The sequence below is a fragment of the Spermophilus citellus genome (genome assembly GCF_964194105.1).
Source record: "Spermophilus citellus genome assembly, chromosome: 4".
Classification (NCBI taxonomy): Eukaryota; Metazoa; Chordata; class Mammalia; order Rodentia; family Sciuridae; genus Spermophilus; species Spermophilus citellus.
In genome coordinates, this window is record NC_138185.1 from 134654492 (window position 1) to 134677960 (window position 23469).

The window sequence follows — 23469 nt, forward strand, 5'->3', positions numbered from 1 at the left end:
CTGTCTCAAAATAAGAAAAATGAAAATGGCTGGGGATGTAGCTCTGTGGTTAAGCTTCCCTGGCTTCAGTCCCTGTTACCAAAAAAAAAAAAAAGTAAACTGGGCATGGTGATGCATGCCTGTATTGCCAACTACTTAGGAGGGAGATTAAGACAGGACAATCACAAGTTTAAAATCAGTCTTGGCAACTTAAGACTCGATCCAAAATTTAAAAATGAAAAGGGCTGGGGATGTACTTCAGTGGTAAATTGATAGACAGGTAGTGTAGCAAAGTGGAGACTGAACCCACTGGGTACCAGAAAAAGAAAACCCACATTAGTATAGGTATAAAGATGGATATAGTTCAGAATGCATTTCAGAAAGAGATCTACATATACGGCTTTTAACTTTCACAAAAGTTATCAATCTAACGTGGAAAGGCACGTCTCAACAAATGTTGCTTAATTATAAACCTACTTTTCCTTCCCCATTTATTAATTAACTTACTTATCTATGTATTTATTACAGTCCCAAGGGTTACTTCATTTTAGAGGATACTGCCCAAGCCCTAGAATGAGACATTTCTTCAAGCAGCCTGAAACCTTCGTTCTTTTTATTGAAGTATAGTAGAAACCTAAAACAGGGTGCTAGTTTCGTACAGTTCAGGGCTATTTTGTGTATGGGGAAGAATAAGAATGAATTTTAAAATAAAATTGTTTCTTCTATTAAACTAGTCACCTGAGCTTATTTTTCTTCATTCCATAATTAGTAAATTAATCCAGTTATTAAAAAATCCCTCTGTTGGGGCTGGGGATGTGGCTAAAGCGGTAATGCGCTCGCCTGGCATGCGCAGGGCACTGGGTTCAATCCTCAGCTCCACATAAAATAAAGATGTTGTGTCCACCGAAAACTGAAAAATAAATATTAAAAAAAAAATTCTCTCTCTCTCAAAAAATAAAAAAAAAAATCCCTGTTGCTGGGCTCAGTGGTAAATGCCTGTAATCCCAGCAGCTCAGGAGGCTAAGGCAGAAGGATACCAAGTTCAAAGCCAGCCTCAGCAACTTAGTGAGGCATTTATCAACTCAGCAAGACCCTTTCTCTAAATTAAAAAAAAAAAAAAATTTTTTTTAAGGGGGTTGGGGATGTAGCTCAGTGGTTAAGTGCCCCTGGGTTCAATTCCTGGTGAAGAGGGAAAATACACCTGTTAAAAAAAAGAGAGAGAGAGAGAGAGAGAGAATTGCTTACAAGAACAAGTAGTGGGGCTGGGGTTGTGGCTCAGTGGTAAAGCATTTGCCTTGCATGTGTGAGGCACTGGGTTCGATCCTCAGCAACACATAACAATAAATAAAATAAAGGTATTGTGTCCATCTATAACTAAAATAAATAGATATATGAACAAGTTGAATTTATTTTGGGTACTAAGAAGGAAAACCAAATAAAACTATGATGTTTGGCAATATATATTAAGGAGTAAGAACAAAAGTTTTCACCTAATCTTTGCTCCAGAAAGAAAAACACACTTCTGGCTTTTTGTTTGTTTGGCACAAAGGACTGAAACCAAGGGCACTTAACCACTAAGCCACATCCCCAGCCCTTTTTATTTTTTGGTTTGGGATGGGGCCTCACTAAGTTGCTGAGGCTGGCTTTGAACATGTGGTCCTCCTGCCATAGCCTCCAGAGATGCTGGGATTACAGGCTTGCACCACCATGCCTTGTCCTACACTTCTGATCTTTAAGATACGTAGTATGTGACATACAGCCACTACAAACTAATATATACGCCTTATATCCATAAACGAACAACACCTCTTGTTTGGATTACCTGAATACTCTCATAGCTAATTTATGGCCAAGTTAGAACTAGAATACAGATATAAAGAGGAAAAGATCTGGAACAAGGTATCTCCAAGTTGCCTAGGCTGGCCTTTAACTTGGGATCCTCCTGCCTTAGCCTACAGAGTTACTGGAATTATAGGCATACCCCACCCATGCCCAGCTCCTCCATGATATTTTAAAGCAATGGATATACTATGTTTGTTTATATATGATAGGCTCTTTGCAGCACCACAAACAATTGTAATATCTCCCCTACTGCCAAGAATCAATTTTCACTTACCCAGGGGCAATCTGCTGCCCTCCCTCCATCTAAGAAATACAGGCTATAGAAAATGGAAGGATCCTTCTGCCTTTGACATCTCTTATCTCCTTATCTTGGCAACTAAAATGGAGGTCCTGGGTTTTTGTTTTTAATTTTTTGTAGTTGCAAATGGACAGAATGCCTTTATTTTTGTTTATTTTTATGTGGTGCTCGGGATCGAACCCAGTGTCTCACACATGCCACGCAAGTGCTCTGCTGCTGAGCTACAGCCCCAGCTCGAGGTTCTGGGTTTTTTAAAACTATACTTTCATTTCTCCTCCATTATGCATCATCTTCTAACACACTGTTAAACAAACCCTGGGTCACTGAATGATCTCTCCAATGTCTTCCCTGGCAGCAACTGGAGGTAGAACTAGTTAATGCAAAATAGGGAGGTTCCTAACCAGAGCCTGGTGGCACTTGACCCTTCTCCCTAACAAATGTGAATTGCCTGCCAAGGCTAGGTACACAGCAGGTGCTCAATTAAATTGCAATTGTATAAATATCCTCCTAAGCCATAAGATTATAAATTTAGGGGTGGAGGGCAGGTGTTGGTGATGGTAGTGGTAGAAAAACTGGGGACTCCCTGAGCTGGGAGAGTCATGTATGCTTGGCAAAGATTAGGGAAAGCTGTGCATGGTTTTGTTCAGACCTGGTTATTAAAAGTAACTCTGAAAAATAAGCAAACAAATAAAATACTAGTACTGTCACTTAACTGGAGGTGCAGTAATGCATAATACTTAATATATGCTCTAAAACAGGGCTAATTAGCTTCCAGCATTGCCACCTAAAGCTAAATGTTATTTGAAACTAACAAAAGAAAGTCTCAGAAAGACAAAACTTTTACAATAAAACAAAAATAAAAATCTTATACATAGACTATAAATCTTGACCAATGGTTTAGTTATTATGCTCCATTAATTCTATTACAACAAAATCTACCACTATGAATAAGTCAACACAGTATTTATTTTCTATTGCTCAAAATAAGCAGCTTACGTTATAATAAATTTTTTTTTGAGTGGGGGGTGGGGCAGAGATTAAACCCAGGGATGTTTAAACACTGAACCATCTTCCCAGCCTTTCTAATTTTTCATTTTGAGACAGGGTCTTGCTAAGGCTTAGGGCATTGATAAACAGCTGTCCTCAAACTCGTAATCCTCCTGCCTCAGCCTCCAGAGTCATTGGGATTACAGATGCGTGCCATCCACACCCAGTTCATAATAAAACATACATCATACAAATTTAATTGTACCAAGAAAGAACACAAAAGTAGCATGTAATCTATATATAATGAATGATAACACTGTACCTTTATTATACATTAAAGTTTGTCAAACTGCTTTTCAACCTTGTTGTAAAATCTAACCTGAAAATAGTAGTGACTGATTGATTGATATTGGGGATTGAACTGAGGGATGCTCTACCACTAAGCTCTCATTTTTGTTTTTTATTTTGAGATAGTGTCTCATTAAACTTCTGAGGCTGGCCTTGGATTTGCAATCCTCCTGCCTCAGCCTCCTGAGTGACTGGAATTACTGGTATGCGCCACTGCACCCCAACTAACCTAAAATAATGCTAAAACAAAGTAGTTACTATTACTCCCATATTACTATCCTCCTGAAACCCAGAAGGAAAAATGACTCTCCTTAGGTCACTCAAATTGGCCTACAATATGAATCTGGAGCATGACTTCGGGTTGGTTTCCATTCTTTTTAAAAAAATAATTTTGTCTTCAATGAAGTAATACATTTCCATTGTGCAAATGTTAGAATTCAGGTAGATAAATCATTTTCCTAATTAGTGAATAATATTAACAAGAAACTTACTATTCTCTGAAATGAAAGACAATAGAAGTAAAGGAAATAATTTAAGCCAGGCACAGTGAAATAGGCCTGTAATCCCAGCTACTGGGGAGGCTAAGGCAGGAGGATTATAAATTCAAGGCTGCCCTGGCCAATTTAGCCAGACCCTGCCTCAACATAAAAAAAAAATGAGGGCTGGAGATGTAACTCAGTAGTAGAGCACCCCCTGGATTCAATCTCCAACTGAGAGGTGCAGAAGAGAAAGATAAAAAATACAGGAAGAAGAAGGGAAGAGAGAAAGACAAGAATAAGGAAATTTTTTCTTTTGTTTCCCATAATGCCGAAGGCAAAGTGGGTGACTAGATCAGTGGACTAAATAATGTTCATCTTCAACTTCCATTAAATATTTTGTATGTGATAATCTAGGTAAAATAATACTAAAATGCAGATATCCCCTTAAAACAGACTCAATCAGTATCAATATCTCATTTATATATGCTTAGAGGAACAACCTAAACATCACCTCTTTTTAATGTAAGTATAAGACAAAACCATTACCTTGGGTGTGCTTCCTTTAATGAATTTTTTAATAGAAGACAATAGGCCGGTTTCATTCTTCGGTGGTTTTTCTCCTCCTGATGGCAGCCCATCATCAACCTCTGAATATTTCCTTTTTGCTCTGGCAGTGCGTTGTGTTTGGATTTGATTTGACTGCTGAGAAGCTTTCCGTGTTCTCAGCCTCATCTTTTATGGGTGCCACATGTAAAACTATAAGAAAAATAATAACAAAGGTTATTAAAATTAAAACCTAGTATATGCAAATGTGCCCAACTTACATAATAAAAATCTCTTGATTTAAAATAAATTAATAAAATAAAGAAAAAAAAAAGTCCAGTTCTCTAAGCAGATTTAATCATTATGCTACCTCTGCTCATGCCAAGATTGCCATTTGTTTAATCGTTCATTTATTCTACAAATATTTATTGAGCACTTAACCACATTTGAAGCACTGGGCTAGGTAAACACCGATAAGGTAATGAGCTAGGTAGAGAAGAGTTTGCCTTTCTTACAATGAAGTGGGAAAACCATTATTCAATGAATGAGTTAATTCCATGAACACAATTCCAATAATCAATAATTATACAAGTATAAATAGGAGCACATGGATCATTTTGAGATTCTAATCTTAACACATATAACAATACTTTAAAAACTATGTTCATGAGCTAGGGATGTGGCTCAGTTGCAGAGTACTTGCCTAGCACTGATTGAGGCCCTGGGTTTAATCCCCAACACAACAACAAAAATGCCTAATACCAGCAACCTGGAAATCTGAGGCAGGAGGATGCCAAGTTCAAGGCCAGCATGAACAATGTGGTTAAGAACCTGTTTCAAAGTAAAAAAAATAAAAAGGGTTGAGGATGTAATAGCTCAATGGTTGAGCATATTTGGGTTCAACCCCCAGTACCACCACTACCCACTAAAAAAAGGGCAACCCCTATCAAATCTCTTCTCACCTTGGAGGAGCTCTGTCTCTCTTATTCTCATTTGAATAAATGCTACACTCTTTTATGCTTACTTGCTCTCATCTATCGATTTCATTCTTCAAACTCACAAGATAAGAACCTGGAAAGAAGGCATTGGCAGGCAATTGGGTCTGCTGCCAAACTACAGCAGCAGAGGCTATCAAGCTATAAATGGCCATACAAACAGAATTCAAAATGAAATCCCCATCTACTGGGGAACCTTAGCTAGGCTCTGTAGGACCCTGACTGCTGTACCCTTTCATCTCCCTTTTCAGTTTGAAGAAGCCACAGCAATCATCACCCCTTTTCCTTAAGGAAATTAGGGATCCTCCTTCAGAGGCGGGGAAAGAATAGGATAGGATAGACAGACAGATAGTAAAAGAAATAGGCCCCATAACAGCTTCTCGAAATGTAAAGGCCACTCCGTAAGATTAATTTGTAGAAACATCCCAAATATTCCAGCAAACTCCTTTGTCCCAGGGCAATGGAAAAAGGAAGGCTAAACAGACCTGAGTGAAAACTACAGACTCAAGCTAAACAAACAGAATAGTGCAGGCTGAACCAATAGCATTGACACTTTTCCAATACTTGATTAGCACAGACATTGATCCATGTCCCTACCAAGACTAGTTAAGTGAATTAGTGGCAACCCCTATAAGGTCAGGTCTCCTCTCACCCTGCAGGAGTTCTGTCTCTTTTCTTCTTACTTGAATAAATTCTACCCTTTTACAAAGAAAGGAAAGAAGAGGAGGAGAAGGAAGAGGACACATAAGGCTCTCTATTTGGTCACTTTCATTTTACAGATAGAAAACCAATGGTTGGCAAAACTGGCAAGACACTTAGAAAAACAGTTAAGGACACACCCTTGAATTACAATCTGTGAAACAGAACATGAAGACTAAAACTAAGTATTAAGAAATGTGCCAGACCTGGGCAAGATGGTGCATGCCTGTAATCCCTGTGGCTTGGGAGGCTGAGACAGGAGGATCATGAGTTCAAACTCAGTAAGACTTTTCTTTAAATAAAATACAAAATAGGGCTGGGGATGTGGCTCAGTGTTTGAGTGACCCTGAGTTCAATCCCAAGTACCCTCCCCCCCAAAAAGGAAAGAAATGTAATCTTGAACTTCGCAGTCTATAGAACTGTGAGAAATAAATTTCATCATCCACCCACCCACTCAGTCGTTGGTATTCTTCTTATGACAGCCAGAAAGGACTGAGATATCCCCCCAAACTCAAGACTTAACAAAGTCTCAAAACATCTTTCCAAATGATGTTTTTCCATAACCAAATGTCAACTTTAAATTGCCATATCTTTATTTTATTTGCCCCTTTTCCTAAAGGGTCAATGTTAATTTATAAAAGGATTGTCAAAGGTATCTGTTATTTACTTTACCTGTCTATAGTATACAAATTTGATCTAAATTCCTTTAATTAATTCAGTACAGAAGTTTATGTAGGAAATGCAGGGCTGAAGTTGTGGCTCAGTGGTAGAGAACTTGCCTAGCACAAGTGAGGCACTGGGTTCAATCCTCAGTACCACACAAAAACAAAATAAAGATATATAGAAAATGCATAGGAAAAAATTAAATTTTTTAATCAACTTCTATAATCTAAAGATTCTTTTCCAGGGCCGGGGTTGTAGTTCAGTGGTAGGGCACTTGCCTACCATATGTGAGGCACTGGGTTAGATTCTCAGCATCACATATAAATAAACAAAATAAAGGTCCATTGACAATTTAAAAAAGAATAATAAAATTAAACAAATAAATAAATATTCCTTTCCAAAATGCCTAAGGGTAAACCTATTTCAAAACCCAGACTCATTAGGTGGAAATTACAAAAAAATATCAAATAATAAATATATTGATGTACAATGGTCTTAAAAGACGTGACATAGGGGCTGGGGTTGTGGCTCCGCGGTAGAGCGCCTAGCATGTTCAAGGCCCTGGGTTTGATCCTCAGCACCACATAAAAATAAACAACAACAACAACAACAAACTATTGTGTCCAATTAAACAAAAAATATTAAAAAAAAAGACATGACATAAAGGAGTCCAGTCTTAAGGGGTTCACTTCATTAAAATTGCAAACAAAAGAATGAGATGATAATTTCTGCCTGAGAGAAACAAAAAGTCCAGCAAATAAGTATAGAATATACTTTTATATCTATAAAATGCAAGATCAAGTTTAAGAAAAAGGTCCTTTAAAAAAAACACTGAGGGCTGGGGATGTGGCTCAAGTGGTAGCGCGCTCGCCTGGCATGCGTGCGGCCCGGGTTCGAGCCTCAGCACCACATACCAACAAAGATGTTGTGTCCGCCGAGAACTAAAAAATAATAAATATTAAAAAAAAAAAAGATTGACAAAAGTAGTAAAGGCCATGAACAATGAGATCGCTCATATTCTTTTGGTAGGAATATAAGTTTTTTGGCAAAGTTCAGTTATTCCTAATATATACACATCTAACTCTTTGATTCAGTAATCTCACTTCCAAGGTTTTTAAGAGTTCTTGCTTGTTTTAACATACTGGGAATTGAATCCAGGGTCTCTAATACGGTAGGTAAGTGCTCTACCACTAAATTACATCCCAAACCTTTTTTAAAAATTTTATTTTGAGACAGAATCTCTCTATTTTGCCCAGGCTGGCCTCTAATTTGTGATCCTCCTACCTGAACCTTCCAAGCAGATGAAAGACTGTAATTGTGCACTATTGTGCCTGCCTCACTTCTAAGTTTTTATCCAAGAAAAATATAAACATGTCCACAATATACTTTTTTTTAAAAGTACATCTTTTTAAAATATATTTTATTTATTTATTTGTTTGTTTATTATGTGATGCTGAGAATCGAACCCAGTACCTCACACATGCTAGGCAAGTGCTGAGCTACAGCCCCAGCCCAAGAATATGAAAATTTCTTATTTCAAATGGACTTATTGAAGCCCTTCCTTTGATTATAAAATTAACTGTTTAAAAACTTTAATAGCACATTAAAACAAAAAAGATTACATAATTCCTCAACCCAGAGATGAATGAACTATGGGTATATTAGTCTGTTTTAATATGTATATGTACTATACTCAATAATTAGACTTATACTACATATATTATCTCCTTTCCCCCTTCTATACATGGTAAAAACTTGAAGGTTTTGTTTTGTGTTGTTCTAATTAGCTATGCTGCCCAGGCTGGTTTCAAACTTTTAGGCTCAAAAGATTCTCCTGTCTCAGATGTCAGAGTAGGTGGTAATATGCAAACATATAGACTGGGAATATAATTTTAATAGCTATATAATATTCCAATGTAAGATAAATGTTCCTTTTGGTGAGGATACCGGGAATTGAACCCAGGGATGCTTAACCCAGGCATACTTACCTACTGAGCCACATGCCCTGTCTTCTTTTATACTTTATTTAGAGATATCTCCCTAAATTGCTTAGGGCCTCACTAAGTTGCTGAGGCTGGCTTTGAACTTGCAATCCTCTTGCCTCAGCCACCAGTGATGCAGGGATTACAAGCATACGCCACTGGGCTCAGCTCCATAATTTGAACACTGAGTTGTAAGGAAATGAAATTGTTCTAACTACTCACTACTATCACCTCAAATGAAGTAATTATATAAATTTCTGATTCGCAAGATAGTCTCCTAATTTCCTAAACCAGGAGAAGTAGCACATGCTTAAGTAGTCTCGGCTACTTAGGAGACTAAAGCAGGACTGTAAAAAGTCTAGGAGTTCAAGGTCAGTTTGGGCAATATAAACAGACTTCTGAGAAGGGAGAAGAGGGAAAAGGAGGGGCAGGGAGAGGAGGGGGAAAGAAAGATAAGGAAGGGGAAAGAAAAAAAATGAGAAAAGGAAGGAGAGATGGAGGGAGAAAAAAGAAAGAAAGGAAAAAAGTTTCTAGGGGATTAATATACAGAAGATATAAAGATTCAAAAAACACCAAAAACAAAACAAAACAAACCCTATTCAATACATGGGCAAAAGAACTAAAAAGAAACTCCTCACAAGAAGAAACAAAAGCGGCCATTAATTATATGAAAAAAAAAAAAAGTTCAACATCTCTAGCAATCAGGGAAATGCAGAATAAAACTACACTAAGGCCCTAATATCCAGATTATACAAAGAACTCAAAAAATTAGACAATAAGAAAACAAATAACCCAATCAACAAATGGGCCAAGGACATGAACAAACACTTCACAGAGGAGGACATACAATCAATCAACAAGTACATGAAAAAATGCTCACCATCTCTAGCAGTCAAGGAAATGCAAATCAAAACCACCTCACCCCAGTAAGATTGGCAGCCATGATGAAGTCAAACAACAACGAGTGCTGGCGAGGATGTGGGGAAAAGGGTACTCTTGTACACTGCTGGTGGGACTGCAAACGGGTGCGGCCAATTTGGAAAGCAGTATGGAGATTCTTGGGAAAGCTGGGAATGGAACCACCATTTGACCCAGCTATTGCCCTTCTCAGACTATTTCCTGAAGACCTTAAAAGAGCACGCTACAGGGATACTGCCACATCGATGTTCATAGCAGCACAATTCACAATTGCTAGACTGTGGAATCAACCCAGATGCCCTTCAATAGATGAATGGATAAAAAAAATGTGGCATTTATACACCATGGAGTATTACGCAGCACTAAAAAATGACAAAATCGCGGAATTTGCAGGGAAATGGATGGCACTAGAGCAGATTATGCTTAGTGAAGCTAGCCAATCCCTAAAAAACAAATACCAAATGTCTTCTTTGATATAATGAGAGCAACTAAGAACAGAACAGGGAGGAAGAGCAGGAAGAAAAGATTAACATTAAACAGAGACATGAGGCGGGAGGGAAAGGGAGAAAAAAAGGGAAATCACATGGAAATGGAGGGAGACCCTCATTGTTATACAAAATTACATATAAGAGTTTGTGAGGGGAATGGGATAACAAACATGGAGGGAAATGAATTACAGTAGATGGGGTAGAGAGAGAAGATGGGAGGGGAGGGGAGGGGGGATAGTAGAGGATAGGAAAGGTACCAGAATACAACAGTCACTAATATGGCAGTATGTAAAAATGTGATGTGTAACCGATGTGATTCTGCAATCTGTATTTGGGGTAAAAATGGGAGTTCATAACCCACTTGATTCTAATGTATGAAATATGATATGTCAAGAGCTTTGTAATGTTGTGAACAACCAATAAAAAAATAAAACAAAATTTAAAAAAAAAACTACACTAAGATTTCATCTCACTCTAGTCAGAATGGCAATGATCAAGAATACAAACAAATGCTGATGAGGATGTTGGGGAAAAGATACACTTGAATTTTGTTGGTGGGACTGCAGACTAAGTACAACCACTCTGGAAAGCAGTACAACGATTCCTCAAAAAATCAGAGATGGAACCAGCATATGACCCACCTATCACGTTCCTTGGTATTTTCCCCAAAGATCTAAAATCGGCATACTACAGCAATAGTCACCTCAATGTTTATAACAACACAATTGATGATAGCTAAATTATGGAATCAACCTAGGTACTCTCAATAGATGAATAGATTAAGAAAATGTGGCATATATACACAATGAAGTTCTATTCAGACATAAAGAAGAAAGAAATCTTGGCATTTGCCAGCAAATGGATGGAAATGGAGAATATCATTCTAAATGAAATAAGTCAAACTCAGAAACTCAAAGATTTTTCTCTCATATGCAGAAGCTAGAGTGAAATAAAGGAAAGGTGAAGAGAAGGATATTATATGAATGTAGTAGGAAATCAAGAGGCAGAGCAGAGTGATGATAAAGGGAAGACAATGCAGAATAAATTCTTTAAAATCATGTTATTTGCATATATAAATATACTAGAGGGAATTTTACCTTTATATATGTAAAAATAACCAACCAAATATAAAATAAATAGATAAGCCAAAGGAAGTCTAAAAGAGGAAGGAGACTGGGGGAGGGAAGGGAACATGGGAGGGGAAAAAAAGGGATTCATGAATTGAAATCAAATTTCATGCATGTACAAGTTTGTTGGGATGAATCCATAGTATGTATAATAATAAAGCTCTAATTTATAAGAAAAGAAAAATATGTTTCTTAGAAGTAAATTTATTATGTCAAAGATCGTTAACATTTGGTAGTAACTCTGAAAAGTCACTTCAACCAGTTGTATACAAGGAGTTCCTATGTGACTGAATTTTACAAGTAAGATTTTATTTTTATTTTTTAAATGTTTGCTAACTGGGGGCTGAGGCTGTGGCTCAGTGGTAGTGCACTTACCTGGCATGTGTGAGGCACTGGGTTCAATTCTCAACTCCACATATAAATAATAAAATAAAGGTCATCAACAACTAAAAATATATTTTTTAAAAAGTTTGCTAACTGAAGGTAAAAAATATTTTAAATTATAAATTTTGATAATCAATGAAACTATACATTGCAATTATAATTTATAAGCTAACTTCTAACTTCTAATTTCCATGTTGATTAAATATCTATACAGGGACTAGGGTTGTGGTTCAGTGGTAGAGCACTTGCCTAGCATGTGTGAGGCACTAGGTTTGATTCTCAGCACCACATATAAATAAATGAAATAAAATAAAGGTCCATCAACAACTAAAGACTTTTTTTAAAATGTCATGAAGTTTAAAAAAAAGAAAAGATCTATGCATGCCCTTTCCCATCTTTTCTTTTTTTAAAATATATTTATTTTTTAGTGGTACACAATACTTTTATTTTGTTTATTTATTTTTATGTGGTCCTGAGGATCAAACCCAGGGCCTCACACGTGCTGGGCAAGCACTCTACGGCTGAGCCATAACCCCAGCCCCTTTCCCATCTTTTCTAAAATACTGGGCTGCGGGTATAGCTCAGGGGTAGAGCGCTTGCCTGGATTGGATCCTCAGCAACACATAAAAATCAATCAATAAATAAATAAGAGTATTCTGTCCTTCTATGCACCCAAATTTTTTTTGAAAAACCTCTAAAATGCCAAGGATAGAAACTTTATCCTCCCTAACCAAAGCAGAAATACCCCAACATTTCTGAGAAGATACCCTAAAATATGCTTGAATGTATAAGGAGACATGCAACTTGCTACTTCATAATGTAAACATTAAAAATGGGAAAAACAGGGGCTAGGGTTGTGGCTCAGAGGTAGAGCACTCACCTAATATGTGTGAGGCACTGGGTTTGATCCTCAGCACCACATAAAAATAAAGATATTGTGTCCACCTGTAACTAAAAAAAATAAATACTAAAAAAATGAGGAAAAACTAATCCTAGCCAAAAATATTCATCTATCGATTGATTGATTGACTGGCACTAGAGATCTAACTTAGGAGCACGACACTGAGCTACACCTCCAACCCATTTTTAAAATTTTTCTGTTTTGAGACAGGGTCTCACTAAGTTGTTGAGGTTGGCCTTGACTCCTGCCTCAGCCTCCCAAGTCACTGGGATTACAGGTGTTGCCACCATGCACAGTTCAAAAAAATTTCTTAACTGAATTTCCAGACTCTCATAAAATTATGCTGGTGTGATACTAGGATGTCAATAAATATTTGCAAAACTTAATCTCTTGGCTTTTCTTAAAAATTACTAAAATAAAGGGTTAAATGTCCATGTTTACTTGAATACTGAAACATAATCCAACCACAATACCAAAGAACTGAGTAAAAAGTACTGTGATGGCTTTCTAACATAGTTGTTCACTATTTGGTAACTTCAGAAAACTAACCCTCAAACCTTGCCTTTTCAAAAAAACTTAAAAATACCTGTTTTAACTATATTTATCTGAATATGGAAAAGATTAAGATGACATTAACATACAGCTGTCATTTATTAAGTGCTATATACAAAACCTGGTCCTAAATGCTTCCCCATACCTTTTTGGGGGGTTGCTAAGGGTGGAACCTAGGACCTGCATACACTAGGTAAGTGCTTTAAACCTGAGTTACATCTCCAGTCCCCTACATGCTTTGTAATACTGTACATTATTTCATTTAATCTTTTTAATCCCAAATGTACATTATTTCCACTTTATTAAAAAAAAAAGAAGGCAAAGATGGCATAAGTGTTTTAAGCAACAATTTCTGAATAATTTCAATAGAAGTAATCTGCAGTGTGACATTAAGTATATTCATCATCAAAAAACATTTTTTAAACAAATTAAAGTTACCAAAATTTCCAATTTTCCATTATTCTCTAAAGTCTGTTTTTTGTCTAAATAATCCTTTGGCATAGGTAATTTTTCTGTGGAACTCCTGGCTGTGCAAAACCTAAAAATAAAGTTAAACTGTGAACCCTTTGTTTACAAATAGGTTGATAGGAACTCAAAATTAAGCTTATTAATTTTTTTTTGGCACTGAAAATTGAACGAACCAAGGGGCATTCTACCACTAATTCCCATCTCAAGCTCCCTGTCCCTTCATTATATCTAATTTGCCAAGACTAGCCTCTAACTTGCAATCCTCCTGCCTCAGCCACCAGTCACTGAAATTACAGTCTTAGTCATGTGCTACCACAACTGACCAAACTTAGAACTTCTTATAAAAACAATAGTACAAATGAGCAGCATCTGTCTGCACAGTTAACCTATGATGTAACTGAACAGAAAAATCCAGAATTGAATTCATTATATAAATAATGTGAACAGCTACATTCCATATCTCAACACAAGTGCTATATACAAACCTGGTGGGCTGGGGTTATGGCTCAAGCGGCAGCGCCCTTGCCTGGCATGCAGAGGGCACTGGGTTCGATCCTCAGCATCACATAAAAATAAAATAAAGATGTTGTGTCCACCGAAAACAATAAAATATTAAAAAATTATCTGTCTTTCTCTCTTTAAAACAAAAACAACAACAACAACAAAAAAAAAAAAACTGGTCCTAAATGCTTCCCCATACATGTTTTGGTGTAGCTAAGGATGGAACCTAGGACCTGTATACACCAGGCAAGTTCTTTAAACCTGAGCTACATCTACAGTCCCCTACATGCTTTGTAATACTGTACATTATTTCATTTAATCTTTTCAATCCCAAAATGTACATTATTTCCATTTTTCAAAAGAAAAGGAGGCAAAGATGGCATGATGCACTTATATTTAAAAGGCAAGATGCACTTATATTAAAACTATAAACCTCTGGTGCTGGTAAAACTGGACATACAAATAAAAAACATTTGGAACTTAACTTACACCATACACTCAAAAAAAAAAAAAAAGATAAATGGGACTACATCAAAATTAAAAAACATTTGGCCTGGGGCTGTGGCTCAGTGGTAGAGCAGTTGCCTAGCATGTGTGAAGCACTGGGTTCAAGTCTCAGGACCATATATATATAAATAAATAAAATAAAGGTTCATTGACAACTAAAACAATATTTGTGTATCAAAGAACCCAACAGAGTGAAAAGGTAATGGGAGAAAATATTTGGAAATATATAAAGAAGTCAATAATCAGAAACAACCAATTAAAATCGACCCAATTTAAAAAAGGCAAAGTACTTAAGTAGACATTTTTCCAAATAGTATATAAAATAGATAATGGCCATATAAAAACACTCAACAACACTAATCAATAGATAAACTAAAACCACGACATACAACTTTACACCCATTCAGATATTATTTAAAAACAAGAAACAAGTGCTAACAAAGATGTTGAGAAAGTGGAATCCTTCTGCATTGATAGTAAAAATTTAAAATGGTGCAGTTGCTGTGGAAAACAGTATGGTGGCTCCTCAAAAATTAAATATAAGAGGCTGGGGTTATAGCTCAGCAGTAGAGAGCTTGCTTTGCACATATGAGGCACTGGGTTCGATCCTCAGCACTGATAGATAGATAGATAGATAGATAGATAGAGTCCATCTTTAAAAAAAATTAAACACAAAACTGCCATATGATTCTACTCTAGGTGTACACCCAAAAGAATCCAAAGCAGGGACTCAAACAGCATACCCATATCCAAAGCAGCATTATCCACAATAGCCAAAAAGTAAAAGCAGATCAAGTGTCCATCAATGGATGAATACATAACAAAACGTGGTACACACAATTAAAATAGTATTCAGTCTTTAAAAGGAAGGAAATTACAATACTGATGAATCTTGAAGTCTATTTAATGACCGGGGTTTTAGTTTGAGAAGATGAAAAAAGTTCTGGAGATGGATGGTAGGGATGTTTATACAAGGTACTTAAAGATACTAAATAACTATATACTTTAAAATATATAAAATATTTATAAATAAATAGTAAATGTTGTTTCATAAAATAGTAAATGTTTTTTGTTTTTTTTTTTTTAGAGAGAGAGAGAGAGAGAGAAAATTTTTTAATATTTATTTTTTAGTTTACGGTGGACACAACATCTTTATTTTATTTTATGTGGTGCTAAGGATCAAACCCAGCGTCCCACGCATACCAGGCGAGCACGCTACCACTTGAGCCACATCCCCAGCCCCTAAAATAGTAAATGTTGTTATATCATTTTAACACATTTTTAATAAAGCCATAGATTTATCTAATCCTTTTTTCCCAAGCCACTAATGGTAGTGGTAAGCAAACCTTTTCAAGAAAGTAATAGACACTCTGAAGTGAGAAAACAAAATATCTTCTATTATAGTTATTTTCAAAACAAACTATTGTGAACAAAGGGTAAAACACAATGAGAACAGGAAAAAGAGAAAACAAAAAGGGAAAAAAAACCAAGTAAAATTTGTCCTCCTACCCTATGGTTTTTTACTTGTTTTTTAAAAAACGCCTATACTCCCAGCTACTCAGGAATCTGGGGCAGGAGGATCTCAAGTTCAAAATCAGTCTCAGTAACTCAATGAGTTATTAGAGTTTAAAAAGCTAATATAACATAGCTCAGAATAGGGCCCCTGGCTTCAATCTTTAGTGCCATAAATTAATAAATAAACAAATTGCAGACAAAAACATTACAAATTATCATGTACACAAACTATTCAAATATTTCATTTTGATTCTGGATTTTAAAATCCGCAACCTGGTTCTTCTAGGCATTTCACAACAGGAAACAGAATGGAAGGATAAGAAGGTTGGGAGAAGAACTGAGAAGAGACAAAAATTGTACAGGAGAAGCTGACCACAACACAGGTTTGGAGGAACCACAGTGTTTAGGAAGAGAAAAAGGCAATCGAGGGCCAGGTAGGACATCTCTTTCTCTACTACATATCTAACCAATTTGAACCCTTTTCTTTGGTCTCTTGCCAAAGACAAGGCAACCTGAAGGTAAAGTCATGGGATTATCAGGTACAGAACCAGAAAAGGGGCTGCTGTGACCAACTGAAATTTTGCCTAAAGACCTATTGTTATAAATTAATTGGGTTTTGCTTAGGTTATAAGAAGCTGGAAAGAATGCTGCTCCCAACCTAATGACAGGAAAAACTGGATAAACTAAAAAATTAATAAATCTTTCTTGAATCAATCAGATAGCTGAGGGAAGACTCAGAGTAAACAAGAAATCACAAATTGAGGAAAAGACAAGCCCTTCCTAAAAGAGACAGAATACAAACACTGGCTCATCTGCAGGTATGGCTGAAAGCAGGTAAAAAGAATTAAATTTAAAATTGTTAACAAACTGCTAAAGGTGAAGTGTGAACTAGCATAAGCATATAGTATCCCTTGGTACCACAGACAAAACAATAATTGAAAACCAACTATAATATATTAGCCAGATTTCTACCAGGTGCTCACAGTGTGGGTGGGGCCCCGTGAATGTGATGTAAGGCTGGACAGAGAAAGCAGCTGATGGGAAAAAATACAATCCCCTAACCGATCCAATCTTTTTTTTTTTTGGTACCTCCCCTAACCGATCCAATCTTTTTTTTTTTTTTTTTGGTATCGAGGGATTGAACTCAGGAAAACTCAACCACTGAGCCCTATTTTATATTTTATTTAGAGACAGGGTCTCACTGAGTTGCTTAGCACCTTGCTATTACTGAAGCTGGCTTTGGAACTTACGATCCTCCTATGTCAGTCTCCTGAGTCACTGGGATTACAGATGTACACCACTGTACCTGGCTCAGATCCAATCTTTAAGGTACTGGATGAGGCAGAAAAATCCGACAGTTCCCCAGAGCACAGTGAAAACTTCATTAAAGATGAGAGAAAGGTGAAAGAAAAAACTCCTCTACCAATAAGGGAAACAGTCATTAGAGATCTAATGTCATATTAATAACATCAGAGACTTACGACTGAAGCAGGCTTGAGAAAAACTTTTTCCAAACAAGACCTGCAAAGACTCAAGATATAATCTGGCCTAGAGGGGCAAGATCATTGAGAGAGAATCCCACCCTTGATGCCAACACACACAAGGGCCTATCTAAGACTGCAACTCATAAGCACCAAGTTAATATAGTAGTAGTCCACCACCTCTGGGAGAGGGTCAGAAGGACTTAGAAATTTCCCACTAAGGCAAAGATACAAAGAAAAAGCCAAAAGCTTCGAGCTGATCAGAAAAACAGAAATATCTTCCCACATTCCAAGCACAAAATAACATGAGAAATTTGAAGCCAAATGGTGTACTTAAGGTAATACAACAAAAGTGAAACTCAAATCCTGACCAGATCGACTCAATCTCCTATACTTAAAAGTTCAGGAACGCAGTTTTCCAGATATAAATAATAGTCTTTGTTGTTCTGTTCAAAATATCAAGCATTTAGTAAAATAATGTGACAGACAAAAATGGCAGAAAACATAATCCACCATCGTCAAGAGACAAAAGCATTCAATATAACCAGAAATCAAAAATCAGTTAAGTTAAAATCAGAAAAAAATAGGGGAAGCTGAGGGCATTGGTGCAAACCTGAAATTTCAGTGGCTCAGGAGGCTGAGGCAAGAGGATCCTGTGAGTTCAAAGCCAGCCTCAGAAAAGTGAGGCACTAGGCAATTCAGTGAGACCCTATCTCTAAATAAAACAAAAACCGCACTGGAGATGAAGCTCAATAGTAGAGAGCCCCTGAGTTCAATCCTGATACCCACCCCCCCCCCCAAAAAAAAAAAATCAGGGAGAATTTAGCTCAGTCAGTGGTAGAGCACATGCCCAATATGCATGAGGCCCAGGGTTCAGTCCTGGGAAAAAAAGGCAGAGAGTGAAGGGTAATAAGTCAATGAAACTTAAAGTTGAATTTCAATAAAAATCAGAAAATTGTTAAACCTCTGCTAGAAGTGAGAAAATAATAATAAAGTCACAAATTACCAATATTGAGGCTAGGAAAGAAAGATGGTGCATGCCTATAATCCCACCTACTGGGGAGCCTAAGGCAAGAGGTTGAAAAGTTGGGAAGCCAACCTGGGTTACATAGTGAGACCCTGTGTTAAAATAAAAAACAAAAAGGGCTTGGGACTGTAGCACTGAGCTAGAACACTTGCCTACCATGCATAAGGCAATAGACTTGATCTTTAGTACACCAAAAAACAATACTGGGAATTAAAAATTGAATACCACTACAGACTTTCAATATCGTATAGACTTTGAAAGGGAAATTGTGGACTATTTCAAACAAATTCATGCCCATATATTTACCAATTTAGATGAAATTGTCAAATTTCTCAAAAAATATGAATCACCAAAGCTCACACAATAGATAACTTACTTAGCCTTATTTCTTTTGAAAAATTGAACCTGTACTAAAAACCTCCAACACAGAAAACTCCAGGCCCAGATGGCTTCAGTGGAGAATCCTACCAACATCCAAAAATAAATAATACCCCAGGGTTGGTGTCACATGCCTGAAATCTCAGCAACCCCAGGGTCTGAGGCAGGAGTTTGGGGCCAGCCTGAGCAACTTTGCAAGATCCTGACTCAAAAACTTAAAAGGCTGGCTAAGCGCAAAGGCACACACCTGTAATCCTTAAGACTCAAGTTTGAAGCCAGCATCAGTAATTTAGTGAAGCTTTAAGCAATTTAGTGAAACCCTGTCTCAAAATAAAAAATAAAAAGGCTGGGGATGTGGCTCAGTACTAAAGCACCCCTGGGTTCAATTTCTGGTACTAAAAAAACACAATATCAAATCTATACACTCTTCCAGAAAAAGAAGAAACATTTCCCAACTTACTTTATAAGGCTAGATGACCCTGATACCAAAATGAAACAGACAATAGATATCAGTTTATTCATTAGAAGTTAGAGATTACCTATACAACATCTATTATAACCTAACTTAATTATGTACACTTAAAATATAAAGAGAAAAGTTTTAACATGCATATAATCCTATTTATATTAGAATTTAACAAACCTCATTCTTTAACTAGGTAAGTTCTTTCCTATTATCAGTAAAAAATAGAATAAGCAAGTAAAGATTGGGAAATGAGCATGTTTAGGGAAATAAATCTACTACTAAATGAAAATGATACAATTTAAGTAGAATACATCACAAAATAAACAGCAATGGGAGCAATATTTCAAAATTAAGATATCAAGACACTGGGAAAAAAATATAGAATGTAGAACATTCTCATTTTTTCAAATTTAAACCAGTTCTCATTTTAGGATTATAAAAAGTTGATTGCCCAATAATCTAGAACTGGGCATAAAGTTGGTTTCAAATTATATGCAACTCAGCCAGGTAGTCCCAGCAGCTCAGGAGGCTGAGACAGTAGGATTTCAAGTTGAGCCAGCCTCAGCAAAATTGAGGTGCTAAGCAACTCAATGAGACCCTGTCTCTAAATAAAATACAAAATAGGGCTGGGGATATGGCTCAGTGGTCAAGTGCCCCTACAATCCCCGGTATACCCGCTCTAAAAGAAAACTTATCTGCAACTCAGGCAAAAGGATTAAAGGTAAGGGATGTGGGAGTGGACAAAGAATCTCTTCCAAATGTTCATTTTAACTATAACATTGATTGTGTTAGTTCTTTTAACACCACCTGAAATTTCAGACACACATCCAAGTGCCTCCTCAATATTCTGAATTTGCACCTAAAATTGAATTACTTTCCCCATTCCACACTATACCAAAATCTACTCTTCCTACTATTTTACCTATTACATTCTTCATCACAGCTCAGGCTTTGAAACCAAGCCAAACACTTAGAAGTCATCCTAAACATTCTAGTTACCACTCCATTCTCTCATTACCTACAGCCAATCATCAAATCCTGAAGATTTTAGCTCCAAAATATTTTTTGTCTTGTGGAAATCCATCTTCCACACTGCACAAATTTACCTAGTTCTCTCGCCAGATTTCCCATCAGCTGCCTTCCAAATAAAAACTACTCTCTGGGTTTGTATATAACCTTACCAGATCTACTCTCTAGCCTTCCCCCACCCCCCCTTCATTGCTATTAGCTGCCTCATCCCCCGCCCCCACCCTGTTCCAGGTATTAAACCCAAGGGTGCTTTACACTGAGCCACATCCTCAGCCTTTTTATTTTTTATTTTGAGACAGGGTCTCACTAAGTTGCTTAGGATCTAAGTTGCTGAGGCTGGCCTCAAACTTATGATCCTGCCCTTCAGCCTCCTGAGTCTCTGGGGTTACAGGCATGGGCCACCGTGCTCAGCAGTTGCCTCATTCTTTAGGCTGCAGTAATAATAGTTCCCTATCCACTTTGTGCTCGACACATGCTTCTACCTTCATTCTTTCAACCAGTTCTTATCATTATTTAAAATTCAGTCCAAGTATCATTACTCCACAATGAACTCCACATCCACAAATTCATTGTGTAAACCCTGTAATTATCTCTACTTCTTAATAAATCACACTGAAATAATCTGTTTCTATTGAAATAACCTTTATATATCTATATATATCTATATCTATATATATACATATATATATATATATATATAACTGTACTAGACTGAAACAGTCTTGAAGGCACAGAACTTATCTATAACTCCAATCGCCTGATATACATAACTTAATCTTGGTTGAAATAAAGCATAATTTTTTTTTCATTTCTCTCAAAAAGACCACATAATGGCTGGGCCTGATAGCATACACTTGCAATTCCAGTTACTCAGAAAGCTGAGGTAGGAGGATAACAAGTTTGAGGCCAACTTTGGCAACTTAACAAGCCCGTAAGCTTGTTATACTAGGGTTTTTAGAACCAGACATTGAACCCAGGGGCAGATAACCACTGAGCCACAACCCCAGCCCTTTTTATTTAGAGACAGGGTCTCCCTAAGTTGCTTAGGACCTACATTGCTGAAGTTGATTTTGAACTCGTGATCCTCCTGCCTCAGCCTCATGAGCCACTGGGATTACAAAGCAAGCGCCACAGCAACAAGCCCCTATGTCAAAATAGAAAATAAAAAGAACTGGAGATGTAGCTCAGTGTAGAGTACCCTGGGTTCAATCCCCAGTACCACCACCATACAAAAAAAAAAAAAAAAAAAAGACACGGGGGAGGATGGGAGGAAAACTGTATCACTGAAACAAACAGTCCTCACTACACTAATCAATTCTTGCTCACAAAAAGGGTATATAAATAAAACTAAAAATGTTCTTCCTCATAAGATTTCCTTCCTCTTAACAAAATTTCTGATACTAAGCAATCTCTGAGGCAGACAATTATGGTTTCAATTTGTCTATGTTAATAAGTTATAATAATGATAAAAACTCAGTTGCTACTGAGATCTTGAGCGCACAAATTTCTTCCCAAAAAACATGAAAGGAAAACAGTATACTGCATATAAAAGATTCTTAACAAATTATCTAAAACTAACTACTGTGCTGTCTTTCAAACAAGCATATTTGCTGAATAAAGGAGAATAACAATATACTAACATATCACACATTGAAAGGGAAATAAGAAGTTACTGGACATTTGTAGTAGTACACACTTATAATTCTAGCTACTCAGGAGGCTGACACAAGGAGGATCACAACTCTGAGGCAAGCTGGGGCAACTTAATGAGAACCTGTTTCAAAATTTTTTAAAAACTTAAAAAGTGCTGGGGATGTAACTCAGTGATACAGTGCTTGCCCAGCATACACTATTTAACAACACAAAAAAAAGGTGTTGGACATCAGATCTGTGCATTTCACTACATATAGGTTTTACCTAAAAAAAAAAAAAAAAAAAAAAAAAAAAAAAAGTTAATCCTGCAGCACTTTAGTAAAGATAAACATATGGAGTTGGGGGGAGCTGGTGCTGTGATTCAATGATAGAGGATCTGCCTAGCATGGATAAGGACCAGGGTTCCATCATTAGCACCAAGAAAAAAATAAATAAACGTTACCATGTTAAAAAGTCTTCAGAATAGGTGTGGTGGCACACACCAGTAATCCCAGCTACTTGAGAGACTGAAATAGGAGGATCAGAGCTGGATCACAGCCTGGGCAGCTGTGCAAGAACCTCAAAATAAAAAGTGGCGGTGTGTTTGTATAGCATATGTGAGACCATGGGCTCAATCCCCACAGCCACACACACACACACAGTCTTCAGAACAGTTCCGCACTAATAAAATACAGATGTTATTGGAATAGATGACCCTCTACTATCTCTAAAATTAAAACACAGACATTACTGGACTAGGTGACAGCTCTGGTCTTTACTAGCTCCTAAATTCTAAGGAGCCATTAATGTAGACTTTTCCTTAAAAATGGTATAACTCCTAGCCAGGAATGGTAGCACATGCCTGTATTCCCAGCAGCTCAGGAGACTGAGTCAGGAAGATTGAGAGTTCAAACCCATACTCAGCAACTCAGAGAGGCCCTAAGCAACTCAGCAAGACCCAGTCTCTAAATTAAAAAAAAAAAAAAAAAAAAAAGGCTGGGGATATGGCTCTGTGGTCATCTGTCCCTCAGTTCAATCCCTGGTACCAAAAAAAAAAAAAAAAAAAAAAAAAAAAAAAAAATATATATATATATATATATATATATATATATATATGATTCCTAAATTCATATTAACACTTATATCAAAGAAAGAAAAAGCTAAAAGTCATCACCAAATGATATTTTTAAAAGTGGTAGCATCTATTTCCACTGAAGTCTGTATTTCCAGGCTGATAAAATCAATAGCTCAGGTATCAACAGCTATTCATTTTTATTGTT

General features: G+C 36.8%; 1 protein-coding gene across 4 annotated transcripts in view; it reads right to left on the reverse strand.

The window, feature by feature from the left end:
- Positions 1-23469, reverse strand: part of CTDSPL2 (CTD small phosphatase like 2) — an 82451-nt gene that overhangs the window by 49294 nt on the left and 9688 nt on the right. For 3 of the 4 annotated variants that reach the window (XM_081288801.1, XM_081288799.1, XM_081288798.1), the window contains one exon: positions 4480-4689. In XM_081288801.1, the coding sequence (XP_081144927.1) occupies positions 4480-4665 (186 nt within the window). In that variant the 5' untranslated portion in view covers positions 4666-4689. Of the gene's footprint in view, positions 1-4479; positions 4690-14138; positions 14250-23469 lie in introns of those variants that run through there. The other variant, XM_081288800.1, reaches the window with a different exon arrangement.